Source organism: Linepithema humile, chromosome 5, assembly GCF_040581485.1.
Source record: "Linepithema humile isolate Giens D197 chromosome 5, Lhum_UNIL_v1.0, whole genome shotgun sequence".
Lineage (NCBI taxonomy): Eukaryota > Metazoa > Arthropoda > Insecta > Hymenoptera > Formicidae > Linepithema > Linepithema humile.
Window position 1 is genome coordinate 28,481,115 of NC_090132.1, and position 19,559 is coordinate 28,500,673.

A 19,559-nucleotide genomic window follows, 5' to 3' on the forward strand; every position below is an offset into this window, starting at 1 on the left:
CGTTTAATCTATACGCTCCGACTTGCACTCGGCAAATGCGGCTTCCGTCGCAAAATTCATTTTACATGTGTATGTAATAAAAATGTTATGTGTTTCAAGAATTTTGCTTATTACATAATTCTGAGAGAGGAAGAGAGGGAGTTTTTTTTTTGTTTTACCAAAAGTGAATCCAAGAGTTACAAAATATTATTTGATATAAAAATTTCAACTTTTCCTTTCTCGAATTTTTCTCATTTTAAGTAAACTGTAAAAATTCTAATTTGATTTTAATATAAAAAAAGGCGACTTTTAATCAAATTTATACTAAAAAAAATCGTATTCATATATAGTGTCGATATACAATACTATTTGAGTACAATATTCAAGGACCTATTAATAATGAGGCAGGAAACATCGCCAGGATATCCGTAATGTGCCGCTCCCAGGACATCTTGTATTACGACTAGGCATTATTCCATAACAATGCTCTCACGGGGCATTGCTCTGAACGACAGATTACATCTAGACCATCTCACTTTCGTTCAACGTATCGCGCCATCTCATCGCTAGAGGAAACGAAACGATCCCTGAGTGACGCTAGAGAGGGATGAGGAAATGCGAGGGAGAAAGAGAGGGAGACTGACTGAATGCACTCCGCGGCGCCGTCTCTGGGAAAGGAGTACTATCGTTGCCGGCGCATTCTACACTCAGACAATGATATCATTGCGTCACGCTGACCGACCTAGCGCGGAGAGAAAGAGAGAGAGAGAGAGAGAGAGAAAACGGTATAAAAAAAGTATAAAAAAAAAAAAAAAAAAAGAAAGAAGGGAAAAGAGAAAAGAAAGTAAGGTGGAAAGGAAAGGGGTGCAACGCACTTTGCAAAGCACTCTATCTCCAAGGGCAGAGAAAAGCCGCTCGCGTTGATGCTCTTGTGTCGAGTATACGATAACCCAGTTATAGAGCAGCGGCTCTAGCTGCGTAGCTACGACGAGGCGTGCGCTCGACCGGAAGTCGAGGCTCCCTCTTGCCGGAGAATGGAGCTGCGGGAGAGGCGAACGTACACGCCCGACGACGAAGGCACGAAGGCAATGTGCCAACAGCGCTGTATCGAGGCGGTGTCATTTTCCGCGTCTGCCCCGCTCCATTAACCGTTATCCTTAGGATTATTGTCGCGCCGCGCCGCGCCGCGCTAGTGCGTTTAATTGGTGTTCTCTAAGGTGTCTGCAGGCGTAAACAGCGATGTATAAACTGCAGAGGGCTATGTAAACTGCGCAGAGTGAAGCGGTGCTCAAAAATTTCTATACTAAGTCTCTAATGCTCGCGTACTATCTCTAACGCTGGGATAATCCTACTTGTTAAAACACGGGGTACACACTGCCATTAAGTTGCTAATAACGCTTGGAATTTTGTGTGCGTCCGTGCGCAAATTGCGCTAAATACATTCTTTTCGACATTATTCGACAAATATTCTTCGCATTCGGAGAAGCGGCGAAATACGTGTTAACTTCTGTTAATATTTCGACTTCGTACGCCCATTCATCAATGGATTTAAATTTATCGCACGCCGATTAACAATGCTGCAAATATGTGCTTATCGCGACCGTAATTCACTCGTAAAATAGCTGTGTGTGCGCGCACAAAACACGCACGCGGTTGTAACAATTGAAATTTTTATTCACTCTACGCTGTTGGTCAACAAAATCGGATCAATTTTGAGGATTACTAATGTTAAATCCCGCGAAAACACGATTGGTGCATTGGTCGCATTCGCGATACCAATTTTTCAGACGCATCCAAGCGAGATTAAATAATAGCACAGAGCCGTGTCACACCACGGGATATTGCTCGGGAAATTCGGGAAAGAAACCAAACACGAACTCGGGCATGCGGCGCCATATCTTACGTATTCCATGGGGTAAACCCACAGCAAACATATCCGAATATAGAACGTGTCGCTCGTGCGCGATCAAAGTCTGAACGAGCAACCTCGTTGGCCTTTCGTCTTTTTCGCGTAGCAGGACATTGCCGCAACGACGAAAGGAGGACGTTCATTGGACGGCATCGGGGCAACGTGCCAGAGCTGTATCGGAGAACGTGATTATTGGTTCGATGCACAGCAGATAAACAGATGAAGAGAGAGAGAGAGAGAGAGAGAGAGAGAGAGAGAAGAAAAAGAGGAAGGCGGAGAGAAGGATATTTATTATGTACTTTGAGAACGAGTTTCTTTAAGAGCAGTCGGTTACGTGTATATATAAAAATCGGAAGTCAAAATTACGCAATTATTGATTATCGTACTACCCTAACAAAACTTTACACAAAAATTCATACAAAAATATAAAAAACTACAGCAACAATAATAAGTAACATAAAGATACAAATAAAAGAATTGTATTAAAATATAATTAAACATTTAAACATTAACATTACTATAAAAAATAATTATTTAAAAGATAGCTGTAACAATAATAATAGCTTTGCCAATAAAATACTATTTTGCGAAGAATGACTTTATTGTAACCGAGAGATATAATCTTTCGAAGAAAAGACGCAGCAACCTTGCTATTCCAATGCTGTGAAAAAAGAGTATCTCTCTCTATCTCTCTCTCTCTCTTTCTTTCTCTTACATTCAGAGGATCGTATGCAAATCAGATGACTCGCCTGTCCGTATTTCGCTTTACGAAATTGTGGGTTGCACCGCGTGGCCTTCGCGAGCAACAGATCGGTATTTCAACGGAATGTTATTTGTATCGGGGAAGTTAAATGTCGTGACATTTTCTGAATTTTTTCTTTTGGCAAATATGTTAACCGTGCCTGATGTCGAGGACGTAATAATAATACCGAATCGTGCCTGTCGGCAATTAATTTTATCTTGTTCACATTTGTTTCGACATGCTCTTATGAACAAATGCCGAATTTTTCAAAATCGTCAGAAACAATTTTTAACCGACTGCGAGTCAAATTACGGTTAAACGCTTAATTCGTATCTAGATAATTAGATTTCGGATGTCTCTATTTTTATCAGGAAAAATTAGCGTACATAGCTATAAATCATTTTGTTGATTTATTTATCGCTTTAAACTTATCCAAAATTACTTTATAAAAATACTTTTTATCAATTGCTAATATATGAGATAATTAAATAATTATATAGATATAATTATTGTAGATAAAAAGTTATAATACTGTTAACACTTGTTTAATTTTTAAGATTTTTTTTTTTAACAAAGCACGTAAGGAGACACATTTCGAGGCAACGCATTTTTTCGCATTTGCAGAGCTTTTCGCCCGCGCATTTACGTGATCGTTTAGGACAAAAAAAAGCTGCAGGAGCTCTGGAACGCGTTCGCGAGGGATTAAAAACGTTGCTTCTCCTCGATGGCACCGAGCTTGCGGTTCGCCGTCGCGTCGCGAAGGGCCGCCGATTTCGAGGGCACAGCTTTTTTCGATAAAAGCTCCGAGCTTAGTCCCGAGCTTAACGGATTTGCATTTGTTTGAGCCGCGCCCGTCGAAGCGTCGGTTGGACGAAAAACTGGACGCCAGGACGGGATTCGCGGGGATCGGAGCGTGAATTTCACTGGCACGTCGGATTATTTGGCGTGATGGCGACGAACGGAAGGAAGAGGCGGTCGATTATTATTTCAAGCAGCCTAATGCGGTGGAAACGTCAGCGAGGAGAAAGAAGAGAAACACGGGACAGGGTGTATCTATTATTGTCGCAGAGCAAGTTCTTCGATTAAAAGAAAAATACTATGACAAATGACTGTGACGAGGTGACGCAAACTAAACTTAATTAACGCATTATTGAAATATAGAAAAACAGATGTAAATTACACAACGATAATTGATGAATAGATGAGTTGATGTAAGTTGCGCAACGGAAGAATGATGAATAGAAGAGAAACAATATATAAGGCTGTCAAAAAGCTAAATAGGTAATAGAAACACTGATAGATATGATAAATGATGGAGAAATGAAGTAAGGAGAAACAACGAAAAATAATTCGAAAGTTCGAAAGCGGCCTTGAAATCGTGGGCGTTGCGAAGGAGATGAGATCGATGTGAGATAAAAAGCAAGATAAACGAGCCTCGCTTCGATCGATAGCAAGAGAGAAAACTCGCTCGACGTAGAACAATCTTTGTAACGGATGTTTACCTCGAGGCTTAGTAAGCAGCAAGGCATATTTTCTTTCGGTGATCAATTTAAGATGTTTGGAAAAAATAGTGTAATAGCAGGAGAGATAAGTCCAGTCAAATTTAAAAACTCGCGCGTGCATATAAAATATACTGACATGTATAAATTTGGTTGCTTTATTCAAACAACAGTTACTAAAGAATTTGTAATTATCATTTGTCTCTTCGTTCAGAGCATTAATACTCGTCATCTGACTTTTCTCTCCCACAAGAAACTTCAGCAAAAATTGCGTCACAAGGAAATATGACTCAGTAATCTTCCTATCGTGAGTTGAACATCGTTTGTGTGCTATTTCGAATTAAATTGTTCAGGCGTATCTTATAGATAGCTAAAGTTCTCGACTCTTCAAGTAATAAGAGAAAATCCGACTACTACGAACAACTTAATATTTAACCGATGACGTAAATACTCCCGATCGATTCTTTCCTCATAGTTATAGAAATCGTAAGACGGAAGCTGCGACGGACTTCGCTCTTCCAAATGTTCATAAAATAGATAAAATGAATTAATTATTTCTTTATTAAGCATAATCAGAAATATGTGACGTAATAGGAAGTATTTCGGAGAAAGAAAATTTTATGACTACGTCAGTAATAACGCGCGCGAACGGAACCTGCAATAATCTGCTATTGGGACAATTCCATTGTGTCAGTGAGACAATTTCGTTCAGCCATGTAATAAAAGCGTTTCAAGGGCGCACCTCAATTGTTTCGTTACGGGTTACAAAAGACCTTGATTAGATTCAGTGTTCAAACACCTTGTGCGAACTATAAATAGAATGTTTCACTTGTAAAATGTATACATGGTATTAAATATTCTGAGCTTTGCATTATTATTATATTTTAATATATCAAAATATAAAAACTGATTTTATTGTAAAAGTTGATCAAAGAAATGTGAAAAAATATGATGTTTTGTTATAAAATAAGTAACAAGTACATTAATCTTTATAAATTCAATTTTGGTCGTCTAAACTTGTTTAATTTTACGGAAAAGAGAAAATATAACTTCATGCCAGTTTCTACAATAGCTCGAGTTAAGTAAGATCGATAAGTCCTTATATTCTAAGGATATGCAGTTTACCGTTAGCAAACCAACCTCGCGCGTACGAGCCTGTTATTAAGTTGCCATTAAAAATCGAAGTAAGAACGGAACGGCGATGTTTCGTGTCGGTTCACTGATACTGCTGCTTGCTTTGATTCCATTCAATATAGAGCAAATCCCGTTGCTGAGAGCAAAGTGTCAAAGCGTGTCCGTCGTGTGCGTCTTTTCACGAAACATTTTTGCACGCGGTTATATTTATCCGTTGTGAGATTGATCGCGGAACCTTTTGAAATTATCGATCAAATAAAACATTAACTTCGATTTATATTATAAAAACATTATCTTTAATTGCGATTTTCGAATGAGATCTATATGAGATCGGACTGAATAAAGACAGAACATTAAAAATTAAATAATACTTTATTTTCATAGTTTTACTTCTAAAATAACTTATCGAGCTACGGATGTTGCGCCAGCGAAGGTCAAAAGGTGAACGATAAGGTGCGATAAGACTCCTTTGACACGTTGCATTCCTCTTTCTCATATTTCGGAAAAACATTTCTCCCGGTCTCGCGGAAAACGTGTCTCATTAACCTTCTTTCCTGATGAAAAACGTCGCGTTGCTTTTCAGAACACTCGTTGCGCGAGTCAGATGGCGCGAAAGTTTTGGAACAAGCATGACGGGGCCAGAGATTTCACCCCTGCTCTCTACTCCCGCGTCCTCTCACACATATACACGCCTTCACACGCATCACTTCTTTTTCCCTTTTCTTTGACTTCGCGTCGCGCACAAGCCATATAAAACGGTCTTTGGTTCGCCTTCAACTCTTTCGTTCTTTCACTCTCCCCTTTTCTCTACCTATACTTTTTTTTGCCCCTAGCTTCTTTCTCTTTACGCAGAGCTGCTTCTTTGTTTGTACGTGCCGCGGCATCGTTATGCATTCGTTTATCACATCATCGTTTTTCGTTCTTTCACGAACCTTACCGTAACAATTTCATTCTTTCTACCGTACGTCATAGAGCGTGCTGCCTTTATCCACCGCTTCGCTAAAGAAGAGCACACAAAGACGTAGTTGTGCCTCGACGATGAGGGCAAGTAACATTGCTAAGCACAGGTATTGTAACCGGATACGGAGTAAACGTTCTAGTTATAACGCGATGTTGGAAAATAGCGGCGAGAAGGCGAATTATGACAGTCCATAGCGCGGTTGGCGGAATTTCCGCGGATTCTTTGAAGAAATATTTTTAAAATTTCTAAATAATAAGAAGTAACGGCGCAAAACATAAAAAATTTCTTTGAAAATAGTTTGAAGTAATTGTTATCTTCAATAAATATCATTAATATTAAGTAACTAGAAAAGTTTGTGCGATATTTTAAATTAAATTTAATGTAAAAAACCGCACAAACTTTTTCGTTACCTGATAATTAATCTTCAATAAAAACAAATGATAAATTGCCAACTTTGCATAATATATTGGAAAATAATGCATACTTCATAAATTTATATCACGCGAAAAGAAACAATATATCACTGCAATATTTAAACGGCAATATTGAAACTTTAATATGATGTCGTACCCTCGCTAGCGCTTCTATTCACGAATCGCAATAAACTGCGGAGTTAATCGTCGACTCGCTCAACATGCACTCAAAACACATCAAAAACGCATCAGGTAGAGAGTGCTCTTTCATTGAAAAGGGACAAAAAGTTTCCGAGAACCACAGGTGTTTTGCCACATCTTGCACCATTTCTTTTCTTTATGATTCCTTTCTTTAAATTTTATCCCATATTTTATTGCGAATCTCATATTTTAATAAATCCTATCTTCTTGCTCATCAATTCGATTCATAATTCGCAGATCTGCAGAATCTGTATGATCAAACGGATTCGGTTAAACTTAAATATGTTAACTATACAATTAAATTGTTCAGCTTTACATCTGCACTTATTTATATAAGTTTTCTGTTCCATAAAGAAAGACTAATAATTACATCTAAATATATATAATCAATCATTCATAAAAAAATTTGTTATTAGAAAATATTTTCCAGTTTTGCTACTTCCAAGCACAACAAACAAAATATTACATTAATTATGTAACATTGCAATTATCAAATCAAAGTCAGTATTGAAATCAGTAAGTGTGTTACTGTGTGTCTCACAGGAGGGTCTTCTCAGACCACAATAGAATTCTGTCACTGTATGTCTCACAGGAGGGTCTCAACCCGCAATAGAATCCTGTTTTTGTTTCTTCTCGTCGAAACAATAAATTAAGGCGACTAGAACGCATCAACCGTAAAATAACGAGCCGCTCGCAAGAGCGAGTACTCACGCGTTTTTAAGCGTACGACGGAAACGCAATGCCGCGCTGATGGACTTGCATAATGTGCACTCTATCGGAGCGCGACGTGTTCCCTGTGCCTCGACCCGATTCCGTCATTCTATGGCTGCTCGAGCAGAAATCGCTCGGGGAGAAAATATTTCTTATTGCCGTGTAGTTTAAAAATGCGTTTATATCTAAGTTAACATTGTTTTCCAAGTTGTGTATGATAAAGGTGTTACAGATGATGTCTATACTGACCATGTATTTGTTTATTGTACCGATCGGCAAAGCCGATGTTGCGTGCGTGAATGTATCGATTTCTGCCGATTGGCATGCCGAATTGATTACTGATTAATGTCGGTAAATATCGAATAAATCAAAGTTTGTAAAGCATTTCTTATTCAATCCGCAAAGATTACCCGACATATCTCTATATATGCAACTTGCCAACCGGTTTTGCTGATGTCAGTATAGACGGATCTTAATATGTATCGGATATCATGCGCCGACGTCAATACGCGCTCACGCAGATCCCGCAAAAAGCTTCCGCCAGGTGTTTCCGGGAGTTTGCGTGCGCGCGCGCGCGACCTGGTTTGCCAAATTTTTAATCAAACGGAATTTATTCGTCCGTAACTATAATAATCGATGACGGCGATCGAATTTGTTCTCTCGATTTATGGTTTCATTGTTTTCCTACGTCATTGTGTCGTAATTTTGAATGAAAAATTCTAAGGTGCTAAAATCAACATCTTAAGATAATGAGAAAAATGTTGTTTCAATAAAATATATATTATTAAAATGAAAATCTTGATAGAATAGTTGATAGCAAATTATTTAAAATAATTATACAGATTAAAATGCAAGAGACTAATATTAATGTACGTAATAAAATCAATAAAAAACTGTTGTAATAAAAAAGAAAAGATTAATGTTATTTTTATTGAAATAATCAGATCCGATACACATAAAGTGTCGCAGTTTCCGATACCACTTTTGCTTTCAATCTATTCTGCACCTAAATTTTTGAAACTTCGGTCTACACATACAAAATGTACGACTACAGGTACGAGAGAGAAGCGTCGACTTCCCATGACTATTCATAAGTGTACATGAACCGGCTCTATCGTTCGAAGCCAGACATTATTGCAAAATTAAATGCGCTACATGGCTCGCCGCCGACTAAATTAGAAATAACTTTTACGGGTCAAACCGATTTATAAATTCAATCGTGAAAGGTGAATGTCCTCGCAGTTCATGTCGTATTCCGTGTTTTAACGATAATTGATTTACTTTGACATCTTTATTTCTAATACTGATATCTAATCAACTGATCAAAACACAATTAAATCGTCACTAAATCGTCAAAAATTTTTAATAATTAAAAAAATAAGATTTCTTATCTAAAAGTAAATCTCTCTTTCAGGAAGTAAAAGTTCAATAGAAATTCAACTGCAATCTAGGAATAGCAAAACAACCATATCAAAAACTTTCTAACCTTATAAGGAAAAGTAATTTAAAACTTTTAGATACTTACAAAAACGAAAATTTCCGTCCTTTTGTTTAATTTTCCTCCAGAAAACTAAGTGATTCTTCAAATTTCAATTTTACGATATTAATCTTTGAGAATATCGCACGATTCTCACAAGCTGCAATTACTTCTCGACTCCCTTTTTCAATCTCACACTCCAAGATATTATTACAGCATACTTGTACATCAGCACGTCTACGTGCGGTATCGTCATCGTCGTTACTCTAGCAATTACTATTCCACGCTCCAGTAACTTGAATATACGGTATTCCGCAATGTTATTTCTAACTGTTTCTAGGCGCGAAAGTGAGGTTGCATTCGAATGAAAAGAAAAAGAGAAAGAAGTATGACGAGGAGAAGCGGGATCGTCTCAGAACTGACGAAAGCACTATTGAGATTGTAAAAAATGTGTTCCACGTTTTGTCACATCCAAGTCGATTGTCGCAAAAAGTAATATCGATAATTTCATTCCCTATAAATTATGATTAGAAAAACAGAAATATCGGATTTCAATTTAATTTCAATTGGAGTTTCTATCGCAATGATTAGATTCAATCGATTCACTTCGCCGGCATTGATGCTAGTTTCTCTGAGTTTACACAAGTTGTCACAGGAAGTCTTGTATAACATAGTAAAGCGGCTTTCCCAGATTTTCAAACAACTTGTCCTTTGTCAAACCTGAAGGTTTTCTAAATATATATTATTTGATAAAAGTATTAATAAAGATGTATATTTGATAAAAGATTTCAGAAACGCGCCAAGCATTTATCTTTTATTTAAATCTTATCTTGCGTCTATCAAGTAATTGATACCAAGAGAGATCTGATTCAAACCCTGTTTAAAAATTTAGTTCTAAGAAAAAAAAATTGGAAAAAATAGTACCTAGAAAAGGCATCACATAAAAGTTCTAAACTTTAACGAAAAACAGATTTTTGTTATTATTATAAATGATATCATTATAAATCTTTCGGTATACTTTATGTTATATAGAATGATCGCCAGTACCATAATTTTCATTATTACTGATATCCCGGAATAAATGAGTAAAATAGAAATCTACGCGTCGTTTCCTGTAGTAAATGTATATATGTGTTTATGTTATTGAAAGCATCCGGTTTTAGAAGTATTCGCAATTGCAGTGTTACATATGTCGTCGGTCAATTGACATTTATTCTAAATTGGAAATATTGTATAAAAATGAAAACAATCAAAACTAGAATACTCTCGACAGACAATTGTATATTTTGGACAATTGTAAATTTAACTCATATTTTCAAGGTATCATATTTCCAAAATAACATTACATTTTGTAAAATTTAAACTAGAAAAAAGAATATTGCACATTGCAATTTTAAAATATCAACTTTAAAAAACAATCTCTGCAATAAAAAAAATTGAAACTAAAAGTTATTTTGTATTTTATTTATGCATTAAAATCTATCATACGTATAAAAACTAGACTATGAATAATATAATGTTAGTAAATTGAACTTTAAAAATTAATTCGAAATATACTTCACGGCCAGGCGTGTCGTTTTCCTTGCGAATAAACACAGAGATCATTTTCGCACATACGTAACACGGAAATCTGAATTCACTAAAATTTCATCTGTTCAATCTCTGGTGTGAACATTCGTCCCGAGAGAATTTTATTTTATTGCCGCGGAAAACAACCTGACGCTTGTCGCTTTAAATATTCTCTCTAGTGAACAATAGCAATAAGCTCACTGCAAAACAGTTACTTCTCTTCTGTATTTCTGCATAACAAATTTAGCATAAATTACAAAATTATATATGTAAATTAATGGAGTGATATAAATATCACAAAGTGATATTTAAACACAACAACTTTTAAGAACAAAAACCAATGTTCTTTTGTTAAAAATTCATTTGTGTTACCTCCGAAATAAAAAACTAAACGAAAAAACTCTGCCTTTGAAATCTAATTTTTCGCTCTATTTCGATTTATCCATGTATCTTCCGTTCTTGATGCAAATCGATCAAACCTCATCTTCCACGACAATCTAGCACGAGCAATATTTTCATATACGAGCGTTCCGTTTTTAGAACAGGAAGGAAAAAATCCCGCGAAGCTGCACTACATTTACATCACCTACGAGTCGCGAGTGTGTTTCCTTTTTTCTTTTTTCTTTTTTTTTTTTTTTTGGGCGGGCAAAACTTTTTAATTGCGAGGCTCACTCCAATGGTCGAAGCGAGAGGAGGCCATCCAATTTGCGCGAATGGGTTTTCCTCGAACGCTTTTCCTGCCTATGTCCGTGTCGACCCCTTTGCCGCGATTCTTTTGTGACGTAAAAATTGAATCCACATAGCTACGGTACATTCACGGACGTGGATACGTCGTGTTCGTGCATGTCGTGCATACACAACGAAATTCGGGAGAGGAACCGGTTCCTTTCATGCTTCATTCTTTATCCGTTCTCCCTCTATCTGTCCTCTTCGTGTTTCGCTTTCTTAGATTAAATGCAGCCGCGGTGATTGACAGCTTTACGCATGCCAAATACAGATATTTCGACTAATCTATTACTGTATAAAGTACATATGACAGCTTCATAAACATCTAGAAGCTTTTAAAGTTGGCACGTTTTTCTAAATGCTATTTCCTTACAAAATAATTATGAGAAAAGATTTATATAAATGTAACTGAATATTACGCGAATGTTTTATGTCAATTTGCAAAAACACTTTTCAAACACAATTCTTTTAAAAGATTGTAGAAAATTTATTTGAAAGGATATGTCTTGTTAAGTTTAGAATTAATGGTCAACTTCGTTATTTTGATATTTATACCTTCTCTCCGACGTTAAGTCTAACTGTTCACGAAGACTAAGCACGATCTTCGATCAGCCAGATGCGTGAAACACACGCGCGTGCAATGAATTCGTCGTTTCCGTTCGACCGGAATCTTGCGGTCGTTCGTTCTAATAAGAAGCGCAGGAAGTGGAGAGCGCTTTGAGAGTCGGCCGTGATGGAACAAGGAAGAAAGAGGAGAAAATAAGAATAAAAAAAAACGAACGCGTTGTCCCACGGCAGCTCCGTCGTCGGCTAGACCAAACAAACAATCTTTATCTCCTTTATGGCTGCCCGCTTATCTCCGTCCGGCGACTGATTCTTAGCCGGCAGGTTCCGCGTCTTTTTCTCGCCTTCTCGCGCAAAGAAATCCTTTGTGTTCTCCTGGCATACGTTCTCACGGCGCGGAGAAAAAGTTTCGGGAGAGAAAGGTAGCAGAGAAAGGAGAGAGCGAGGAAGAAAGAGAGAGGGAGAAAGCGAGACGAAACGCAGAAAATTTGAATAAATCTCGCATCGCGTCGTGAATATCATTTTGCTAGACTCTGCATAACGTTCCGCATCTTTAAGCGGGCACCAGAAACAGTTCTAAGTACCGTTCCGATAAAGTTTTATGAAACGCGTGTCGATGCATCTCGCGCGACGATAATACGGGCAAGCATCGTTATAAGCGCCGTTTAGAAACCTTTGGTGTCGCCTCCCCTCTCCCGACCCCGGCGCCGCCGGCCGCGAGAGAAAGAAGTCTTATATCGTTTAACCGATATCGAAGATAAATTGTTCCGCGCAAGATGAATGGTTTCCTCCATAAATAATTCTCTTAAATTTGCTAAAATATATCAAACAATTGAGATAAATGTGTTAAATTGAATATTTCGCGAAATCTTTCACGATATCTCCTTTATTTCTTCCCAGCATAATCCATCCTGATCAATTTCTCCTAAAGTTCATGTTGATCTTACTTTGCCTGCATGTCGTAGGTTTGCCTACTATCGTATATAAAAATTTATTGCGTCTTTTACTATTGATCTTGATACCATGTTTACGTCGGGAATACCAAATTTATGTACATCGACACGCGTCGAGAAATTGTCGCGAAACTTCCCGGTAAATTGAGATCAAGCATCAGGCGACGTACAAATGACGATAAATTGTTCAATTCAACTAATATTACTTTCCCGCGAGACTGTAGATGTGAAAGAATGTGATATAAGATTTCGAAATTTTATTGCTCGTGTAGAAACTTTCAGTTTGCTGACAGGAAAGTGAAACTAACAAAGTTTAACTCACATATCGCTTCCGGAAAAAAAAAATTAACACTATCGCCAAATGAAGTACATTATATGATAAATATCTTTAAGATGCAGGTATCTAGATTAAATCTCATTCTGTTTTGATATCCTTACGAAATTCAGGAAACGATTAATATTTTTATATACACTCAAAAAAATGATCTTGCAATAATAGCTAAAATTTTCTAGGTGTAAAAAATTAACTAAAACAGATAAATGATTAGCAACTGTTGTGATATTGCATATGTAATTACTTAATCAGTTTAGATGACAGAAACAGAATATATATCTGTATTGTTTGTGAACTTTAAAAAGAAAGTTTCTCTAAAGCGCCTATCTGTATAAGATCAATCACGTGTTAGATCATGCAATGAATAACATTTAGCAATGGTACCTAAATTTTTCAGAAGCTATTGCTAGAACATTACTGCTATAAATTCTATATGTGACAAACAATGTTTTCACAGATACGAAAAATAGCGATACATTCTTGTTGCGATATCTAGAAATCTAACTACATCAGCGAAATATTTTTTTGAGTGTATAATAATGTACGATGTACAATCTAGTACGCAATCTCGAAAAATCTTAAAAGAGAGAATCCGAGAAACTAAAATATATATTTCAAAATCGTATTTACTTTCTAAATAGCATTATATCTGCAATATCCAACTGTATGTCGGACACAAGATTAATTTTACTCTACATCTACTTTCATTCCCGTTAAAAAATACTTATACAAATGTAGAGTACTACAATACATCAACGGCAATAGTTCGTTACAAGCACGTCTCTGTCGTCACGGTGAAATTAATTCGACAAAGCCGAATAGTAAGTGTGTCCACCTAATTTAATATCGAGTCCACTTCGCTCCCTCCCCATCGATGACTTCGCAATACGGTTACTTCGGGAGAAATGTTCCGCTTATTGAGACGAGCATGAATCGCGAAATTCGGTCAAAGTCGTGTGTATAACAAAATGCCTTGTATATACATACATCGCGTATGTCAAGAAAAGCGGTCGGCAAAACCGAAGATTCATCGGCGCTCTGTATGAGTTTTGGTTAACCGCCGACGATTGACAGCAATCGATCGCGAAGAAATAGTCTCGGTAGTTGCGGGCAGGAAATGGCGCGGCAAAACGGAAGAGCTGCACTTTCGTCGCGTTTCTATCTGTGACGTGCGAAAAAATTCGCAGGCTATAATTGCCGTTGGTCGTTTACAATAAAATCGCAATAAGACGTCCGGGCTTGATACGATAATAAATTATGGAATTCACCGCACAGGTCGACGATGCGTGCGGATCCGGAGAAAGGCTTTGCGCCCGAATTCGCAATCTCATTAGAGGGTTTAATTGCGCCAGATGAGATTGCGGACAACCGTAAAAGCGAATAAAAGTTCGGTCGCATTCTCGATATAATAAATTGATAACCGAGCCGACTCGAGCGATATTCGTGACGCGTGTTTAATTTGAATTTTGATTCGATAATTGCGGTTAAATATACTTTATCTGCATTATGATGCATATTTTAACATAACCACGCAATTAAATATATAAAATAATATCCTTGTATCCATTTTCGATTTCATCTTAAACGAAATTTTCCAAATCACATGATGAATAAATATAATAGCGTACGCATCTTCGCAGATCCCGATAAAATTACCAAACAATAACGTTCGTCCGTATCTAAACTTCATTGTATACGATAATAAATATTTCGCAATTTCTCGAGACGGAAACGCGATTGTAGTCTATGCAGGCGGATGCAGCGAGGAAAGAGACTGTTTTCGCGCGCGAGTACCGCACGAATGACGCGAGCGCGTGTGTGAAAGGAGCATATGGCGCTTAATACGAGGCGAGTCCTGCGTTTTACCTCCTTCAGCCTTTTCGACGCCACCTGTTACGTAAATGCGAATAAGAGAGAAAGAAAACACAGCCGCTTCGCGAGACGCGACCGATTGATTTGCGTCATAATAATCGAGGAGGACGAATCGCGTCCTTCTTGCAACGGGAGGTGGTCTTCCCACCTGACGGCCATTCAGCCGCTCAACAACGGAAAGCACCACCGTGCGGCCTCACGCCGTATGGTTATAATTCCGCCTAGCGATGGCACTGATACCCTCGCGATGCCGAGTTATCGAGTACCGTAGTACGCGTCAACCACCTTCCGCGAATTATTGTTGACCGGCATGAGCCTCACTGTGAGATATCAATTCATTTAAACGAGCTATCAATCCACCGCGAGCGTCATAAAGAAGAGAGGAAGTAACAAGAGATTTCAGCGAGGGAATAACGATATTCTTATAGCCGCGCGAACCTCTCACGGCTTAAGATAAATCAATTCGTTTTATTTAAGATTTATCGCGATAAAAGTCGCGATTTACGGCGCGCTTTGCGCGAATTACTTCAATAAATTAGCGGGATAAACTAAAGTTTCTGTTTAGAAAAGACTCGTGTCTTATTCGAGATGAAATATCTTCGCTGTCTCGAATAATGTATAATATGTTTCTAAAATTACTACAAATTTTGCAACGTTTATCACAAAGTTTCCAATTCATTGATGATTGTCAATATTAATTCAAGAATTTGTAAAAATCTATCGTCGATTTTCGATATGCTGCAGATAAAATATTATCCGCAAAACGATAACAAATGTATAAAAAATATCAAAACTGAGTAAATACAAATCGCGGAATATTTGGCGTTCGTTGAATGCCGCGCGTTTCACGTCTAAAATTTCTCGTGCTTCTGCAGATAACGCGAGTACGATGTCGAGTGACATCTTGAAGATTGCGTACACGTCGGAGAAGTGACAGTGACTAAATTAAGATGTTGAAAATGACTCACCGTTGATATGCATTTGTGGCTCGGTGAGATAAACTCCAGGCCCCGCTGTCCCTCGCCGCTAAAACACCTCTGTATATTGCTCATGAACTTGCGGCGGATCGCCTTGAGGGAATAGACGCATAGAGCCGAATGCGGTCGTGGCACGTCGCTGTTGGGTCCGTCGCTCTCGGCGAACACGGCGAATAACACGTCGTCCTGTGCGGTGATACCCAGATCACCAGCTAATACCGAGCCGGCCTTGCCGACGTAAGCGGCTTGCACCAAGTTGTAGATACGCTCGTCGCTGGTGCAGTTGATCGGTATCTCCGTATACGAGTAATAGTGCTCATCGTCCTGACACACGCGCACCAACTTGGAGAGATAGATCGGCGTCTCCGTGTTCTTCATCTGCGTGGTGAGGAAGTAGCTGAAGCCGCCGCTGCTGAATCCGTATATGTAATTGATGGGATAGCGTTCGCGCGACAGAGAATTAACGTACATACGCGTGCCGGTTGTGACCGCCGCTTCGGCGATGTTCAGCATCTTGTCCTTGTCGAGTGAGCGCGAGCTCACCGCCGGCACCTCCGAGCGATACGGCGAATTGCCGGTGAAGGTCACGCCGACGTACATGACCTGCGAGACCGGCGGGTTTGGCGGACCGGGAGCGATGAACGCGACCGTCGATGCTGTGGCATTGTTAGCCACCACCGCTTCTTTCACCTCCTGCACTACGTCCGATATGTTGTGCAGATTGCGCACCGTGCACATGCCCTGAAACAGGCTGCCGCACGAGATGAGCCGCGTGGTGGTGTAGTCGATCACCAGCGCCTTGTTGACGTTGTCGACCGGCCGCTTCTGCGCCTCGCGGGGGCAGTCCAGCATCGAGCATGCTGTGGAGTCGCCCTTCGGTCCTGTGACCTCCTTCACGACGAGCAGTAGATCCGGCGACAGCTGATAGAGCCGATTAACCGCGCCCACGTACACCCGGCCGGTGTTCTTGTCCACCACCAGATGATTCATGCGCTCCACCTCCGGATCGTGAAACTTTTGCACTATATCGGCTGGCACTGAGTGCGCCGTCGGCAACCGTGACGATAGCGACAGCGTCAGGATTAGAATCAGCAGCAGTGGCGAGCGATACCAGCATCGTCGGCGCGGCCGCGATACCACCGACCGCGCCGTTCTCATCATCTCCGTCGTCGCTGCCGGGAAGACTGACAACATGTCTATTCTACTTCCACGCTACAGGCTCCGTTGCGCCTTCTTTCTCCTCTTCCTCCTCCTCCTCCTCCGCGCTGCCCGACGATTCTGGCGGGGGCGGTCTCTTCCTTGAACCTCGCCCAGGCCTGCAAAAGAGGAAACAAGTTGGCGGTTATCGTACGGTGAAGCATACTTGATAAGTTAAATCGTCAACAAATAACCAGCTACATATTTTAGATAAATTATATGTGTTTAGAAAAATCTCCTTCTCTCTCTCTCTCTCTTTCTCTTATGTACATCTTTATTAGATTTTCATTTACATAAAATAAATGGGAATATTTACATAAATAAAATTAATTGGAAAGGAATATATTTGTGTAATGAGAAATCCCTTCTCTCTTAATTATCTAATTATTATATCTAATATTTAAATTCGTGAGACAAAAGAAAACAATTTTTACCGATTCGATATTACGAGTTGATACCGCCTTTGAGATTTGCCATTTTTTTTTTATGCGATTTATCTCGCGTAACAGACGTTTATCTGCTGTAATGCAGCTATTATCTACACCACCGAGGAGCGAGAAATTATATGCATGAGACAGCATTCACTACGCATAATTGTAACGATTATCTTCTTGAACTCAAGGTGAGAGCACCTCTTGCACGCGATGCAATCTATTTTCGATCGAAGGGAAAGGTGCAATTAGTGCAACGACACGGAACAATTATTGCCACAATCTGATAAGAATCAAGAATAATAATAAGGGAGACAATAATGTGTAATGTTGGAAACCGCACTTCTAAAAGTTCTATTAAAAATACCTAAAGAGCATTTATGCATAAAGAATACGAAATAAATAACAGAATGTAAACGTAATAATTGGGCTTCTCGATTCGGCGAACATACGAAAACGCATCGTCAAAGGTAAAAGACATTCAAATGACGTCCCCGTTAATGGAACGTAAGCATTTCCATACGATCAAAAGTGTTTCTTGCCGATCGCTCAAAAGTTCACGTATTTGCAGAATTCGACGAACGATACGGAGTAGGACGAAAGTAACGAGGCTATGGCGGCAGCGAGACGAGAGGAATGCACGATTTATCGAGCGAAGGAAAACCAGGTGCCTTTGAAACGAGCCCCCTCGACGCATCTCGGCTCCCTCTTAAGAAAATGAAACAGCCGACTTTGTGCAGCCGGCGAGTGAGCGTGTTGGAAAAAGCGAGGAGTGGTGAGAAAAAGAGAAAAAAAGGAACGGCGACCTCTTTCTCTCTCGTCTCTTATCGCAACGCGGAGGGTAATGGCTGATCGGGAACAAAAGTTTTCTTATTTCTCGAAGACCTATTTCCCCCTCTGCTCTCTTTCCCCACTCCCTGAGATTGCTTTCCACCGATTTCATTTGATGTCAATCTCGGTTTATAGCGCCTCCGAGGAAGGAACATCTGCGTGCGAAAATCTCGCATACTTTGCTCAAACTTTAAGAATAATTCCAAGTGCGATCGCTGAAAATTCCAATTGTCTGTTTTTCTTGGCGCAATCCGATCGTGATGTCGATATATTACGTCGGTGCAATGTTCAATTTTTTTTTTTGTAGAGTTGTTAATGTCAATCTTGTACACAGAACTAAAAAGAAAAATACCACACATCTCTAAATAAATAATAAATTATTTTTAAATAGTTCTCAAATTTATGTAAACTAAAATATTGTCGGCAACACGTTCAAAGTAACTTATAAAAAGTTATTGCACGATAAACCTATTTCTTGAAAGAAATCCAATATATTCTCACGTTATGAGAAAATGTTCTACTTGTTCTTTCACGGTATTCTGATTTCATCGAATATAGCACACTTCGTGCGAATGAACGCGCTATTGACTATCGAAAGAAACATTGTTATAGCATTATGCTTCGCACGTTTAACTCGGAACAGCCTAGACTAGACGGAGCAATGAATCGATCTGTTTATTAACTGCAACGTAGTTTCGCGCAGTATGGCTCGTAGGCTATAGCAATTTCTAACAATATGCGTCATGTACTTAAATGACGAATCGGGCAGTCCGATATCGCATAAAAGTACCTGTTCCACGGAAAAGAAAATATATCGTGCAAAGTTCGCGCGACTGTATGAGCCATTCGCGGTGAGTAAGCAGGTAGGATACAAAGAAAGTAGATCAGGTGACACGTGCGCTGATAAGTATCGAATTGACTGCGAGCATGCGATTCTGTGGAAAGAAAATCGCAGAAAGGCGCTGGAAAGAAAACTGTTCAATAAAACAATATGATATAACACGCTTTTTAATTAATATTTAACGACATTTAATATTTAAAAATGACTCGATTTTCTATATCGATTTAATAGTACATCT

General features: G+C 39.0%; 1 protein-coding gene across 5 annotated transcripts in view; it reads right to left on the reverse strand.

Moving 5' to 3' along the window:
- PlexA (plexin A) overlaps nucleotides 1-19,559 on the reverse strand; it is a 234,036-nt gene that overhangs the window by 146,276 nt on the left and 68,201 nt on the right. For all 5 annotated transcript variants that reach the window (XM_067356336.1, XM_067356334.1, XM_067356333.1 and 2 more), the window contains one exon: nucleotides 16,013-17,337. In XM_067356336.1, coding sequence (XP_067212437.1) covers nucleotides 16,013-17,215 — 1,203 coding nt within the window. In that variant the 5' untranslated portion in view covers nucleotides 17,216-17,337. The remainder of the gene's footprint in view (nucleotides 1-16,012; nucleotides 17,338-19,559) is intronic.